This window comes from Rana temporaria, chromosome 1 (assembly GCF_905171775.1).
Source record: "Rana temporaria chromosome 1, aRanTem1.1, whole genome shotgun sequence".
In the NCBI taxonomy this organism is placed as follows: domain Eukaryota; kingdom Metazoa; phylum Chordata; class Amphibia; order Anura; family Ranidae; genus Rana; species Rana temporaria.
Genome location: NC_053489.1, coordinates 471542831 through 471557623, shown reverse-complemented (window position 1 = coordinate 471557623; position 14793 = coordinate 471542831). Strand labels below are relative to the sequence as shown.

The 14793-nt window shown below is 44.1% G+C and overlaps 1 protein-coding gene across 1 annotated transcript in view; it reads right to left on the bottom strand.

Annotated features, from left to right (window-relative positions):
* Nucleotides 1-443: 443 nt before the first annotated feature.
* Nucleotides 444-14793, bottom strand: part of LRIT3 (leucine rich repeat, Ig-like and transmembrane domains 3) — a 50291-nt gene continuing 35941 nt past the window's right edge. Inside the window, exons 3-4 of the mRNA XM_040329212.1 lie at nt 12121-12426; nt 444-1640 (exon numbers count right to left, since the gene is read on the bottom strand). Coding sequence (XP_040185146.1) covers nt 538-1640; nt 12121-12426 — 1409 coding nt within the window. The 3' untranslated portion in view covers nt 444-537. The remainder of the gene's footprint in view (nt 1641-12120; nt 12427-14793) is intronic.

The window sequence follows — 14793 nt, the reverse complement described above, 5'->3', positions numbered from 1 at the left end:
ACTACTAATTTGCATACCCGACGCTGGTTTACGACGCAAACTCCCCCCAGCGGCGGCCGCGGTACTGCATCCTAAGACCCGACAGTGTAAAACAATTACACCTGTCGGATCTTATGGATATCTATGCGTAACTGATTCTATGAATCAGTCGCATAGATAAAAACAGAGATACGACGGAGTATCAGGAGATACGCCGTCGTATCTCTTTTGTGAATCTGGCCCTTAGCTCATAAATTTTTGTTTTTAAAAAGAGCTGGGTGCATTCCTAAATGTATAAAATATAATTGGATACTAATTTATAGGTCATAAAACCAAGGGTAGTTGATTCAGGGAATGTCTGATTGCCTCATGGGGGGATCGGGAAGGATTTCCCTCCTTTTTTTTTTTACTTCTTTTTAATCTGACTGTAATTATATAACATTTATTTTACAAAAAAAAAAGACTCCAAATTTAAAATGTCGTTTATTAAAATCCAGAAAAATATAGCAATTAACAGTTGTAGAACAAGACAGAATGGTGTAAAATGTAGCATAAACATTAGCAGTAGTATTCAGGCCTTGATCCCTCACTTTTAAAAGTTCCTTGTGAGTCTATACTTGACCTAGAGCATAAAAGAAGCCTTTCCGATTCAGTTGTGTCTCTACGTGTCCATAGTTCACCTCCAGCGTGTATGGATCGTGGCCTGAGCGACAAAGTCTCAAACTTGACATAAGTCTCTTTTAAAAGATCCTCTGCATTAGTAGACAGGGGTTTACGTTGCAGTTTCAGAACTTTGTAAAGCAAAAAGAAGATGACGGGCAGAATAAAGACACAAGCTATACTGCCGCCCACTATTAAGATGGTCATCTGAAAACTGCTCTCTTCTTCATTCTTAAGCAAGGAGTCTGTAGAAAACACAATACATTGTTCTTTCTTTGGCGGTGCTGCTTTCGGGCATACACAGGCCATGTATTTTGTTCCAGGCTGTAAACCATCAATTGTTACTTTATTTTTACTAGGATCTGTACTCAATCTCAGCATTTCTTCTTCACCATATTTGGAATAAAGCACAGTCAAACTTGAGCTGTTGGTGGTGTTGAGTGTTTTCCATGTTAATGTGACTCTATCCTCTGTCTCACTAGTCACTTTCAGATTACGAACAACAGTGTTTGGTTGTAGAAGTGCTTCTTTGCCATCTGAAATGTTTTTAAGTACGTCTCCTTCCTTGTTGGCAGAATTTAGAACCTGAGACTTTTTGTTTGCAGCTTGGCTTTGCACTTTGGTCTTCTGTGGTTTCCTTTCTAGAACTCTTACTGTGGTTGATGTAACAGTAGTTGGCGCTATGGTAGGTTCCACTGTTGTGTCTATTACCGGTAATGTGGATGTTAATGTTTCTGGAGACCAGATTGTGCTTATTGTAACTGTTTCTTCCTTTTCCTCTGCTTGCATATTATTTACTTGGTCTGCTTCTGGTCTCCTTCCAAAACGTTGTGGGGTTAATGTTGTAGTGACAACACCAACTACTATGACAGTTATTGATGCTTCAGATATGCCTGCCAGATTTTTAGCCTTGCATCGATATTCTCCTGCATCTTTATATGAAATGCCATTCATGCTTAGAATTGACCATCTCACTCCATCTGTGGGGGACTCTTGGATAACTGTAAAGTTAAGAAAAAAATCCAAGTCAAATTCAAATGCAAATTATATTATGATTTAGTACCTCATTTGGCATAGGACTTCTGCACCCTTGAATAAAAATAGTCCACATCCAGCAATTTAACACTGGGGAAAACAGCATCTGTACCCTTTTAATATACTGTAAAATATTAATTACAGGTTAGTGCAGGCACCCACATATCCTTGGTTATCTTCAAGAGTGTCTCAAAAACTCAGGGTGCTCTAATAAGAAAATTTTACTAGGAAGTTGATGCATGGCCTTGCAGATTTATATGCATGGCTTTTTTTTTTTTTTATCAAATCATTTTTTTATTTATTTTATATACAAACATTAAAAAAAAAGAAAAAAAACATAACAATAATAGCATACAACCCTAGCCTGTATATATATAAAAAATACACTCCCTTGATCCCCATGCTCCCCCTTCCCCCTCCCCAGTGGCGTCACTAGGGTTGGTGTCACCCGGTGCGGTGAAAAATTGTGTCACCCCCCCCCCCCAGCAGGACAGGCAGTAGGGCATTATGCGCCTCTCACGTCGTCGTCCCCCCCCCCCCAGCCTGCCACAGTGCTAATTGATAGTGTCACCCAGGGCATTCTTCTCAGGGAAAAGGTGCAGGAACTCAAGCTCGCACCACACCTTCCCCCAAAGTAGGGGGGTGGGGGCTTGAGCGTGCCACAGCAACTGGGTGTGGGAGGGTCCTAAATGGTCATTAAATACCATGAGGGTGCTACATACAGAGTGCAGAGTTCAGGTGGGTGCAGGTGGGTGCAGAGTGCAGGTTGCAGGTAGGTGGTGGGTGCAGGGTGCAAGTGGGTGCAGGTTGGTACAGAGTGCAGGGTGCAGGGTGCAGGTAGGTGGTGGGTGCAGAGTGCAGGGTGCAAGTTGGTGGTGGGTGCAGGGTGCAAGTGGGTGCAGGTGGGTACAGGGTGCAGGTGGGTGCAGGGTACAGAGTGCAGGGTGGAGAATGCAGGTGGGCACTGAGTGCAGGTGGGTGCAGGGTGCACAGGGTGCAGAGTGCAGGGAGGTGCAGGGTGCAGAGTGCAGGTGGGTACAGAGTGCAGGTGGGTGCAGGGTGCAGAGTGGGTACAGAATGCAGGGTGGAGAGTGCAGGTGGGTGCAGGGTACAGAGTGCAGGTGGGTGCAGGGTGCAGGTATGTGCAGGTGGGTACAGAGTGCCGGGTGCAGAGTGCAGGTGGGTACAGAGTGCAGGTTGGTGCAGGGGGGTACAGAGGGCAGGGTTTAGGTAAGTTCAGAGTGCAGGTGGGTACAGAGTGCAGGTGGGTAATGGGTGCAGGGTGCAGGTGGGAACAGAGTGCAGGGTGCAGGTGGGTGGTGGGTGCAGGGTACAGAGTGCAGGTGAGTGCAGGGTTGCAGGTGGGTGCAGAGTGCAGGTGGGTACAGAGTGCAGGGTGCAGGTGGGTGCAGAGTGGGTACAGAGTGCAGGGTGCAGGTTGGTATATTATCTATGTTTAGCTGTGACTGTCACCTTGCACACACACCCCCCCCACACCTCACCTTGTGCCGGCGGTGGACTCTGTGGACACCCCTTACACTAAGTATAGACACCCCTCCCTCACTCCACACTCTATGCCCTCTGTGCCCCTCCTCCATCTACGAAAGTACAGTACAAACCTTAGCTCAGCTTACACAGCAGTGTCCCTGCTCTGGTCTATGTACACCTCACACCAGGCTCAGGCTCGGGCCGGCAGTGGACATCCCATCGTAAGCTGTACCCTTTCCTCCCTCCTCCCTCCTACCTGTTGCAGCACTCACTTGCAGCTGGAGAGGAGACTCGGACGAGGATAGCGTGCAGCCGCACCGCCCGGGTGGAGATCGTGACATCATCATGTCTGTGAGATGTCACTGGCTCAGCAGGGAAGTAGGGAGGAGGAAGCTCTGAAACCACATGAGGCGGTTTTTCACCAAATTGTGACCCTTTCTCCCACTCTCTGATATGGTTCCCCCTTATTCCTGATATCCTACTAAATACGTTAGTTTAGCGATATGCTCGATACGATTGCCATGTGTTCCGGCTCTCCCCCTTCCCTACCCTTCCCTGCTTTTCCATCCTCTATCCCCTTTAATATGTTTTTCTCCATCTTTTTTTATGCCCTCTTGTCTCTTTTCTTTTTCTCTATTAATAGACAATTGAAATGCTTGTGCTCTCTATGATGCATCATTTGTTATATTCCCCAAGTTATTACTCTGTATTGATGCTTCTTTAAAGAGTTGATTTACTCTTATTGTACTGTCTATTTCTATCAATAAAAAAAATATATTAAACAAAAAAGTAGGGAGGAGGAAGGAGGACACACGCCAGGCATGGCTGCGGCGCTGGAGGTGTTATTCCAGCAGGGTCAGCGGCAAAAAAAAAAATGCCAGGGCATTCCAGCCATTCCTCACCCTAGGGAGAGTCAGGATGGTGTCATCCCTCTAGCGGGTGTCACCCGGGTGCGGACCACACCCCCCGCACCCGTCTAGCAACGCCATTGCCCCTCCCTACCCCTCCCTCGGTCCTTTCATCTCTCTTGTCATTCCTACAGAATAACAAACCACCTACTCCATATGTTTTCAAATTTCTCTAAACCATCTCTATGTAAGAAAATATACTTTTCCCTAAAAGTTTGCCTTACTTGTATTTTCCATTCCGCTACAGTGGGAGGAAATGTGATACCCATTTTTGTGCTATAAGGTTTCGATCCTGGAATAGACCTCTATTTATTGAAACAGTATATTCCGCCGGAATTCTTGATTCATCCAGTATATCCAGAAGACATCCCCCAGGTTCAATAGGCATCCCAATCTCAAATACATTATTAATCGTAGATACCACCACAGCCCAATACCGATAAAGTTTAGGGCATCTCCATAGCAAATGTATTAGATTAGCTGCACTCCCTTTACATCTAGGACATTGGTCTGTTTCTCTGCATTCCCATTTAATTTCTCTGGTGTATAGTGAGCCCTATGCAGAATAAATAATTGTGTTAAATTTTGTGTTGGAGATAAAGAGGCCTGATGTATTGCTGATAGTGCCAGTGCCCACTGTTCATCTGAAATTGGCCCTATATCACCGGACCAAGCTAGTCTAGCTGGTATATCCACAGTTCCTTTAAATTTATAGAAAAATATATCATAAAATTGTGATATCAAACCCTTTTTTTTCCTATCTTATCCAACAAGGCTGCTACAACTGACTTACTATGCTTCAATTCATGCTTTCAACCCTGTATTTTTAATGCATGCCGGAGCTGTAAATATTGAAAAAAAAAATGATTTGGGATATTATATTCTATTCTTAATTCACTAAAGGTTTTCATCACATCTTCCTGAAATAGCTGATTTAGGTATCTTTTGCAGCGTACACACGATCATTTTTCGGCATTAAAAAAGGTTGTTTTTAAAAAATGTAATTTAAAATGATCGTATGTGGGCTTCACATCATTTTTCGGGTTCTGAAAAATGTCAATTTTTTTTTTCGAACATGCTGCATTTTTTAACGACGTTTTAAATTATGTCGTTTTTCCGGTTGTAAAAAATTATCGTGTGTGGGCTAAAACGACATTAAAAACCTGCGCATGCTCAGAAGCAAGTTATGAGACGGGAGCGCTCGTTCTGGTAAAACTACCATTCGGAATGGAGTAAGCACATTCATCACGCTGTAACAGACAGAAAAGCGCAAATCGTCTTTTACTAACAGGAATTCAGATAAAGTAGCCCAAAGGGTGGCGTCATCCGCATGGAACTTCCCCTTTATAGTGCTGGCGTACGTGTTGCACTTGCAAACTAAAACTTACGGCGACAAAACGAAGCGTAATAGCTTCGTGGATCGCCGTAAGTCCTAATTTGCATACCCGAAGCGGCATTTCGACGCGAAATGCCCCCAGCGGCGGATGCGGTACTGCATCCTAAGATCCGGCAGTGTAATTCAATTACACATGCCAGATCTTCGTCCTAACTATGGAAAACTGATTCTGTGGATCAGTTCCATAGTTAGGACAAGGGATACGATGGAGTAACAGCAGTTACTCCGTCGTATCTCTTTTGAGGATCTGGCCCGATCTTTCCTTTTCAAACTGCAGCTGTGTAATTCTCTGTAAAATGCAATATGGCTACCTGGAGGTGTTCTGTACACAGATTGTGTACGGAACCTTCCCCAAGATACTCCCAAAGGAAATCATGTGTAATGGGATGCAGACCCTGCAATTTTCAACATTAGAGCCCTTCAGAAGCAGCAGCTGATTGATAATTAGAAAACCACTCCCATACAGATGCACTCATCACATGGACACAGACAAACAGACATCTCCAGAATAGGGATGAGCTTTGTGTTCGCCGAAATACGAACGTTACAGGCCGTTCGTAATGTAATGCATGGCAGTGCATTGCAGGCTGATGATTGGCGAAGCATGCACTATGACCCGCATGCTTGGCAAATCACAGCTTGCAAAAAACGGAGAGCCATAATTGGCCAAAGCCAGGGTGTCTTTGGCCAATTATGGCTCAGGGGGTTTAGTACACGCCCCACGCTATAAAAGGCCGCCTGCAGGTTGGTCTTGTGTAGTGTGTTGCAGTGGTTAAGAGAGAACAGAGAGAGACAGAGAGAGAGTGTCATTTATTGCAGGAAGATAGAGCAGGCAGGCAGGCAGGCTAGTCAGTTAGAATTACAGTGTGTAGAGGATATATATGCATCCCAGGTGTTGTATATATATTTATACACTGTATAGTTTAGCTAGATCCGCTCTTCCTAATTTACTGACAGGCAGGCAGGTGATTGTGCTAGCTGCAGTATTCACATGGTGTACTGTCTGTGTCCTCTGCAGTGTGCACCTAAAGCTACGTGGTGTGTGTACTGTCCATGTCCTCTGCACATTGTGCACCTAACGTAAAGCTGGTGTTTCTCATATTTACTCCTAAAAGCAGGGATCTGCTCATATTAATACTACAGGCAGGGTATATTGCTGCAAGTACTTTCACGTGGTGTACTGTCTGTGTCCTCTGCAGTGTGCACCTAAAGCTACGTGGTGTGTGTACTGTCTGTTTCTGTTTGGACAGAAAGTGAGGTGCAATCTTCCGAACAGATGCACACAGACAGCAAAACAAATGTCACAGGGGTGATAATCCTTCTCTATGTTTTCAGAAAAGCTTAAAAATAGATTTTATGGCTGGAGCTACACTTTAAAGAAGTACCAGTTCAAAATGACAAACAGATTCTACTTAACAACAAACCTACAGTCCCTGTCTTGTTTGCACCGCCTGTATACTGCTATTCAAAGTATATAGGGCCAACAGGGCTAGTAAAGACCTGGGGGGAGGGGGGCGGGGAAACCCATGCTATTTTTCTCAATGATTTTCATCCATATTGCAGGGACCAGACATTACATTAAAGCCACAAGCAGTTTTAAATAACTTTTTTCTTATTTTGTGCAGAGACAGTTGAAAACACGTGCCACTTCACAGGCATACTATAGACATCCAGCAGGTACGATATTTAAAGGAATTTTTCAATTATTTTTTTTTTCACTCTAAGCATCATTAAAATCACTGCTCCAGGAAAAAAGACCGTTTTTAAAACTTTTTTTTACATTGATACATGTTCCCTGGGGCAAGACCCGGGTTCTCAAAGACGTTTTACGACAATAACTTGCATATTAGGCTTTAAAATTAGCACTTTTGAATTCGAACGTTCGAGTCCCATAGACTTCAATGGGGTTCTAAATGTAGGAATCTGCAACAAATTTTGTTAAAATCTTTGCAATGTACAGAGAGATCACCCAGAGGGAAATCTTTTTTTCTGAACAAAATTGGAGTTATTTTTTAAGCTGAATACATTGGATATGTTGCTGTGAGAAATATTAATAGGAGGGTTCCACCAAATAATATATTCTGTGGTTTTAACCTGCCTTGTCAAATGACTGCCCTGAATTACTCTTGTCCGGGAATATTTCTCTGGATTATGATGTAATATATTGACTATTTATTGCCTTTTCCCGAACCTAACCTTTGGAATCTCTAAACATCTTGTGATGACTTCTGATAGCTGTCTCGCCCTTTACCAGTCACAGATTCTTCAGTCGTACTTTGCTTTGTTTATTTTGTCATAAACCTCTTGTTAAGTATACAAAGTATATTGCTAAAGAGATACTGTCACAAAATTGCAGGTAAAAGCACAGAAAAATCAAATGTTTTAGACCCCTTTCACACTGAGGTGGTTTTCAGGCGCTTTAGCGCTGGAAATAGCCTCTGCTAAGCCTCTGAAGACCACCTCCCATTTATTTCTGTGTGATTTTTCACACTCGGGCAGTGCGATTGCTTGACTTTCCCACAAGTCCTGCAAGCAGCATCTTTGGGGCAGGTTGGGAGCGCTGTATTTAGCACTCCAAAAATGCCCTGCCCATTGGAATGAATGGGCAGTGTTTTCAAAGCAAATGAAAAGCGTTTTGAACGCGCTGCCAAACAGGAGTTTTTAACCATTTTTTGGGGTTAAAAACACCTGCTAGCGGCTCAAAAAAATGAGCTGCGCTTTAGCGCTAATGGCACGGGCGCTCAGTGTGAAAGAAGTCTTAAATGTTCCTTGCAGGGTGTCATGCACACAACCAATCGGTGGCATACACTGCCCAGATCAGCATTTCTGAAGTGGGCATAGCCAGGTGTTTCCAATCAGCTGTTCCCATGTAACTGCAAATGGGGAGATCACCTGCGGTTAGGATCAGACTCAAACTGTCTGCATCAAGGGGCGCACATTTATTTTGAAATCTAAGTTCACTACTTTTAACTCAGAACTATTGACAACTGCCCTTATCCAAGAATCTGAAAAGTAGGTTTAAAGTTATACAGTACATTATTGTGCAGCCTTACTTATGAATAATTTAAATTTACCCATGTATTTGCCATTGTTTACGTAAGTGTAGCGCACACCCTAAGGAGCCACAATTAGAAAGGGATTCCCACCCTGCACAGCCAGACACACCGCATCTTCACAGCACACTTGAGTCAAAAGAACAGTCCAGTGCTTTGTTTTATGTTTTATTGCGGGGAACAAACTTGGATAGGGATATTATGGGATGCACATTATGGGATTGATCAAAGCAGTAGGGACACAACTATATACAGTCCGTATATACACTTCTCCTCTGCCTCCTGCACACAACTTGATTGCAGAACTACAACTTCCAAGACCAGCTGGCACTGTTTGGATGATCTGACAAAGGTTTTGTCAGACAAATAGCAAACGCCCTTTACAGGCAGGCACAGCGAGCACATTGTTTGTGTAGCAAAGTCCTAGTGCCCAGTTGTCCTCCTCCTGTGGCTACTGATCCCAGCACCACATTTTTAGGCACTGCCAGCCCACCTGGCTGCAGCTGCCCCTTTCTCTAGTCCTCCTGGCCTTAAACTCCACAGTTCTTTCAGACTGACTCTGCATCCATCCCGGACTGCTCTCTCCCAGTCCTCTCAGGCATACCTCTCAGTCTTCTCCTGACTGTAACACTGACTAGCCCACCTGGCTGTCTTCCTCCCTAGAGATTTGCCCGGCAGTTTTCTCTGCTGTCCTTCCCCTGCGCCTCTGGTCAGAACACCTCTGTGTGTTGTGAAGAGGGTCCTTTCCGCACCTGAGCCCAGGCCCGAGGTCAACCCCCGGAAACATGAGACTATTGCCTAGTACACACGAGAGGATTTATCCGCGGATACGGTCCTCCGGACCGTTTCCGCGGATAAATCCTCTGATGATTTTGATCCGATGGAGTGTACACACCATCGGATCGAAATCCGCACCGAATTCCCATCGCGATGACGTGTCGCGCCGTCGTCGCGATGATGACGCGGCGACGTGCGCGACGCTGTCATATAAGGAATTCCACGCATGCGTCGAATCATTACGACGCATGCGAGGGATGGGTTCGGACGGATCGATCCGGTGAGTCTGTACAGACCACCGGATCGATCCGCTGGAGCCGATTCCAGTGGATAGATTTCTTAGCATGCAAAGAAATTTTTATCCGCTGGAAATCGGTCGGCCCGAAATATATCCGCAGATAAATATCCGCTGGATCGTACACACCAGCGGATCTATCCGCTGAAACCGATCCGCGGATCAATTTCAGCGGATCGATCCTCTCGTGTGTACGGGGCCTAACATGCAACAAAAAAATCTGATGGTGTGTATGAGACTTTAAAGTGATACTAAAGGCTTGTTTTTTGTTTTTTTTTAAATAATGTCATACTTACCTCCACTATGCAGCTCGTTTTGCACAGAGTGGCCCCGAACACCCTTTTCTGGGGTCCATCGGCGGCTCTCGCGGCTCCTCCCCACATTAGATAACCCGTAGGAGAAACGTTCTCCCGAGGGAGTTATCTTGCGGGCACGCTCCATAGACGCCGAGTGCATGACTTGTCCCCGTCCCCCGGTGCCCGCATCATTGGATTTGATTGACAGCAGCAGAAACCAATGGCTGCGCTGCTATCAATCTATCCAATCAAAGCTGGGACTCCGTGGAGAGGAGGATGGCGGGGACGCACCGAGAAGATGAAGGAAGTAAAACAGGGGGTGGGGGCGGTGACTGCCAGCTGTTTCTTCACCTTAATGCATAGGATGCATTAAGGCGAAAAACACAAGCCTTTACACCCGCTTTAATCAAGTTGTTTCAGCACAAGATTAAGATTAAAAACACTCACGTGATATGTTAATTCAGCGCATAAAACATGTACTTCAATGTGGCCACAGACCACACAGATATGAGCGAACAGCTCACCGTTCACTAGGCATGTCATCGATGTTTCTGAAGAAATTTAGGTTTGGAAAACACGCGTAAAACAGGCAAAGCCTTCACACTGATAGCATTATCATGCTCAAATCGAGTCTTAAAGAGATGGGTGATATCTGGAAATGTTTGGAGGAGACAGGACCATCATTCCAATCCCATTTTGACCTCATTATAAGTTGTTTTGAGGTGAGCAGTTTGGAGTATCACAGTATACCCCGAAGATTGCACATTTAAACCGTTGGGCCCAGATTCACGTAGGGAGCGCGTATTTGTGAGCGGGCATAACGTATCCTATTTACGTTACACCTCCGCAACTTTGACAGGCAAGTGCAGTATTCTCAAAGCAAAGTTGCGGCGGCGTAGCGTAAATAGGCCGGCGTAAACCCGCCTAATTCAAATGTGGAACATGTGGGCGTGTTTTATGTTAATTTATTGTGACCCCACGAAAATTACGCTTTTTACGAACGGCGCATGCGCCGTCCGTGAAAGTATCCCAGTGCGCATTCTCCAAATTTACCTCCCCAAAAGCCAATGCTTTCGACGTAAACATAAATGACGCACAGCCCTATTCACGAACGACTTATGCAATTGACATAATCAACGGAAAATTCAACGCTGGCCCGACGTCCATACTTAACATTGGCTGAGCCTCATATAGCAGGGGTAACTTTACGCCGAAAAAAGCCTAACGTAAACGGCGTATCTGTACTGCGACGGCCGAGCGTATGTTTGTGAATTGGCGTATCTAGCTGATTTACATATTCTAGGCGTAAAAATCAGCGTACACGCCCCTAGCGGCCAGCATAAATATGCAGTTAAGATACGACGGCGTAGGCGACTTACGCTGGTCGTATCTTATACAAATTCTGGCGTATCTGATTCTTTGAATCAGGTGCCAATATACGATGCCTCAGACTGAGAGATACAACGGCGTATCTGGAGATACGCCGTCGTATCTCCTATGTGAATCTGGGCCTTGGAGTTTTGCAGGAAGAGTTGTCATCACTATTTGTAACTTGCATTGGGACTTTACTACGTTATCAAGATATAATTTTTGATGTGGCATTCACCATTGTTGTGATTTTTGGGACTTTTATGTTTAGTTATATAACATTATACAACTTTATTAAAAAAATAAAATGTGTTTGTTTTTTTCACAGAATGTATGCCTTGTATATAGCATAGATTGCACTTTAGCACATATTTTTATTGTGGCACTGCATTATTTGGTTATTTGACCTCATTGTATTTGCCCTTAGTAAATCAACACCAAGGTGTCCAAGCCCAAGCCTCAAAGGGGAGGTAATAGTGGATTTTAGAAAATCGTCACTCTCAAGTGAATTTGTCCAAATTAGGAATTCCTATTTTAGTAATATGCACATATAACTGCCTCCAACATAGCTTTGGAAATCACTAAGATTGTAAAATAGGCTCAAAGAAATTTGCCCCATATCAAAGCTTCCTATTATGAAACTGTACTTATAAAATGTAAGTATGGTAAAACATATGACACGTTGTTAAGGAGAGGAGTCGAAGATGGTTAGTTAGTCCTCATGCCCACCTCAGTAGTAAATTCTACAGTGTAACTGCCAGCAAGAGTATTGGAGTCACACATGGGGGGAAGATACAGGCACGCCTAATGTTTTACACAGCCTCTAGGACTCAATAGTAACATAAAATGAGTGAACCACCCTTACCTGTGTAATTAGTATTTGTGTTGTTTACTCTGCTCCATAATAACTGTGGCGTGGGATAACCAGTGGCATCACACCTTAAAAGAACATTGCTGCCCAATGGTGATGATATTTTAGTAGCTGATGTCATGACAGAAGGTTTGAGACATTGCTCAAGTTCAGCCTTTTGAAATAAAATTCCAGTCAAAGATTCAGGCCCACTACATACAACTAAAGGGTCCAGGAATATCACATGTGGATCCACGACCTTTGAAAGTTCAATCAGCTTTGAAATCCGACAGTCACAAAACCAAGGATTATCTTGTAGACCTTTAAAATAAAACAAAGAAAGAAAAACAATTGAATTTTCCAACTAGAACAATTAGGTGCCAATCTGTACAATTGCACAAGTCTAAACATACACTATAATATTTAATGCAAAAACCACACATAATAAATGTTGCAATGGTAAGCTAGACAAACATATAGTTATATTGTAGAATTACCAGTTTAATAGTCATTATTTGATTTTTTAGGTAAAGCGGGCAGTTGCTAATACCCCACAGTACTTTACATCTGACCAAGATCTTGGCAGGAAGATCTCTCTCCCACAACCTGGCATGTCATAGTATTAGTTGGGTTTCAGCCATAATACTTGAATTTTCTATGGAATAAGCTGGAATCTACTTTCATGTACATAAAAAGTATGCAAGGCATTTAATATATAGCAAAACCTTGAATTGTGAGCATAATTCGTTCTGGAAACATGCTTGTAATCCAAAGCACTTGTATATAAAAGCAAATTTCCCCATAACAAATAATGGAAACTCAGATGATTCGTTCCATAACCATTTATTCATAGACCCTTCAATTTATAGTCCATATAAAAAGGCTATAACAATGTGATAGGTTGTGTAACCATAAAATGTCCATCTACAAATGGCAGCCTCCACAGAGGCGCCTCTAAGGCCCCGTACACACGAGGAGACATGTCCGATGAAAACGGTCCGCGGACCGTTTTCCTGGGAGCTTTTGGTCTGATGTGTGTACACACCATCAGACCAAAATCCCTGCGGACAGAGAACGCGGTGACGTAGAAGACACCGACGTTCTCAAACACGGAAGTGCAATGCTTCCACGCATGCGTCAAATCAATTCGACGCATGCGCGGGATTTCTGGACGCTGGTTACACGTCATAACCAGCGGACATGTCCGATTAGGTGTACTAACCATCGGACATGTCCCACGGACATGTTTCCAGCGGACAAGTTTCTTAGCTTGCTAAGAAACTTTTGTCCGCTGGAAACCTGTCCGCTAGGCCGTACACACAGTCGGACATGTCCGCTAGGCCGTACACACGGTCGGACGTACACACGGTCGGACATGTCGGACACGGTAGGCCGCGTACACACGGTCGAACATGTCCGCTGAAACTGGTCCGCGGACCACTTTCCGTGGACATGTCCGACCGTGTGTATGGTAGTAGTCACAATAGCTACTGTATAGCATGTTTAATGCTCCAAATTTGGATCAACCCTAACCCTATGTATTGACTCCAACCTTACCTCACACCACTCCTTAGATAAAATGGCCAAATCCCTACTGTCATCCCCCATCTATAAAAATGCTTCTTCCAAATGCTTCTGCACACTTTTATCTCAGATATATCAGACATCTTTTTTTATTATCAAAATTTGTATTAATTTTTTAAGCTTTCCGTTTAACATTATCCACTTAAGGACCGGACCTTTAGGCAGCTAAATGACCCAAGGGGTTTTTACAATTCGGCACTGCGTCGCTTTAACAGACAATTGCGCGGTCGTGCGACGTGGCTCCCAAACAAAATTGGCGTCCTTTTTTCCCCACAAATAGAGCTTTCTTTTGGTGGTATTTGATCACCTCTGCGGTTTTTATTTTTTGCGCTATAAACAAAAATAGAGCGACAATTTTGAAAAAAATTCAATATTTTTTACATTTTGCTATAATAAATATCCCCCAAAAACATATCTAAAAATGTTTTTTTCCTCAGTTTAGGCCGATACGTATTCGTCTACCTATTTTTGGTAAAAAAATCGCAATAAGCGTTTATCGATTGGTTTGCGCAAAATTTATAGCGTTTACAAAATTCCGTGACTGCGACATTATGGCGGACACTTCGGACAATTTTGACACATTTTTGGGACCATTGTCATTTTCACAGCAAAAAATGCATTTAAATTGCATTGTTTATTGTGAAAATAACAGTTGCAGTTTGGGAGTTAACCACAGGTAGCGCTGTAGGAGTTAGTGTTCACTTAGTGTGTGTTTACAACTGTAGGGGGGTGTGGCTGTAGGACTGACGTCATCGATCGGGTCTCCCTATAAAAGGGATCACTCGATCGATACGCCGCCACAGTGAAGCACGGGGAAGCCGTGTTTACATACGGCTCTCCCCGGTCTTCAGCTCCGGGGAGCGATCGCGACGGAGCGGCTATAAACGAATAGCCGCGCCGTCGTCCCGGATCGCTCCCCGAGGGAATCCGACCGCCGCAAGTACCGGGGGGGGTCCCGATCGGACCCCCGACCCACGTCTAGGCAGGCACGTACAGGTACGTTGATGTGCCTGTCCGTGCCATTCTGCCGACGTAAATGTACATGAGGCGGTCGGGAAGTGGTTAAATTACAATGTTTCACACCATTATACAATAAACCTCCCT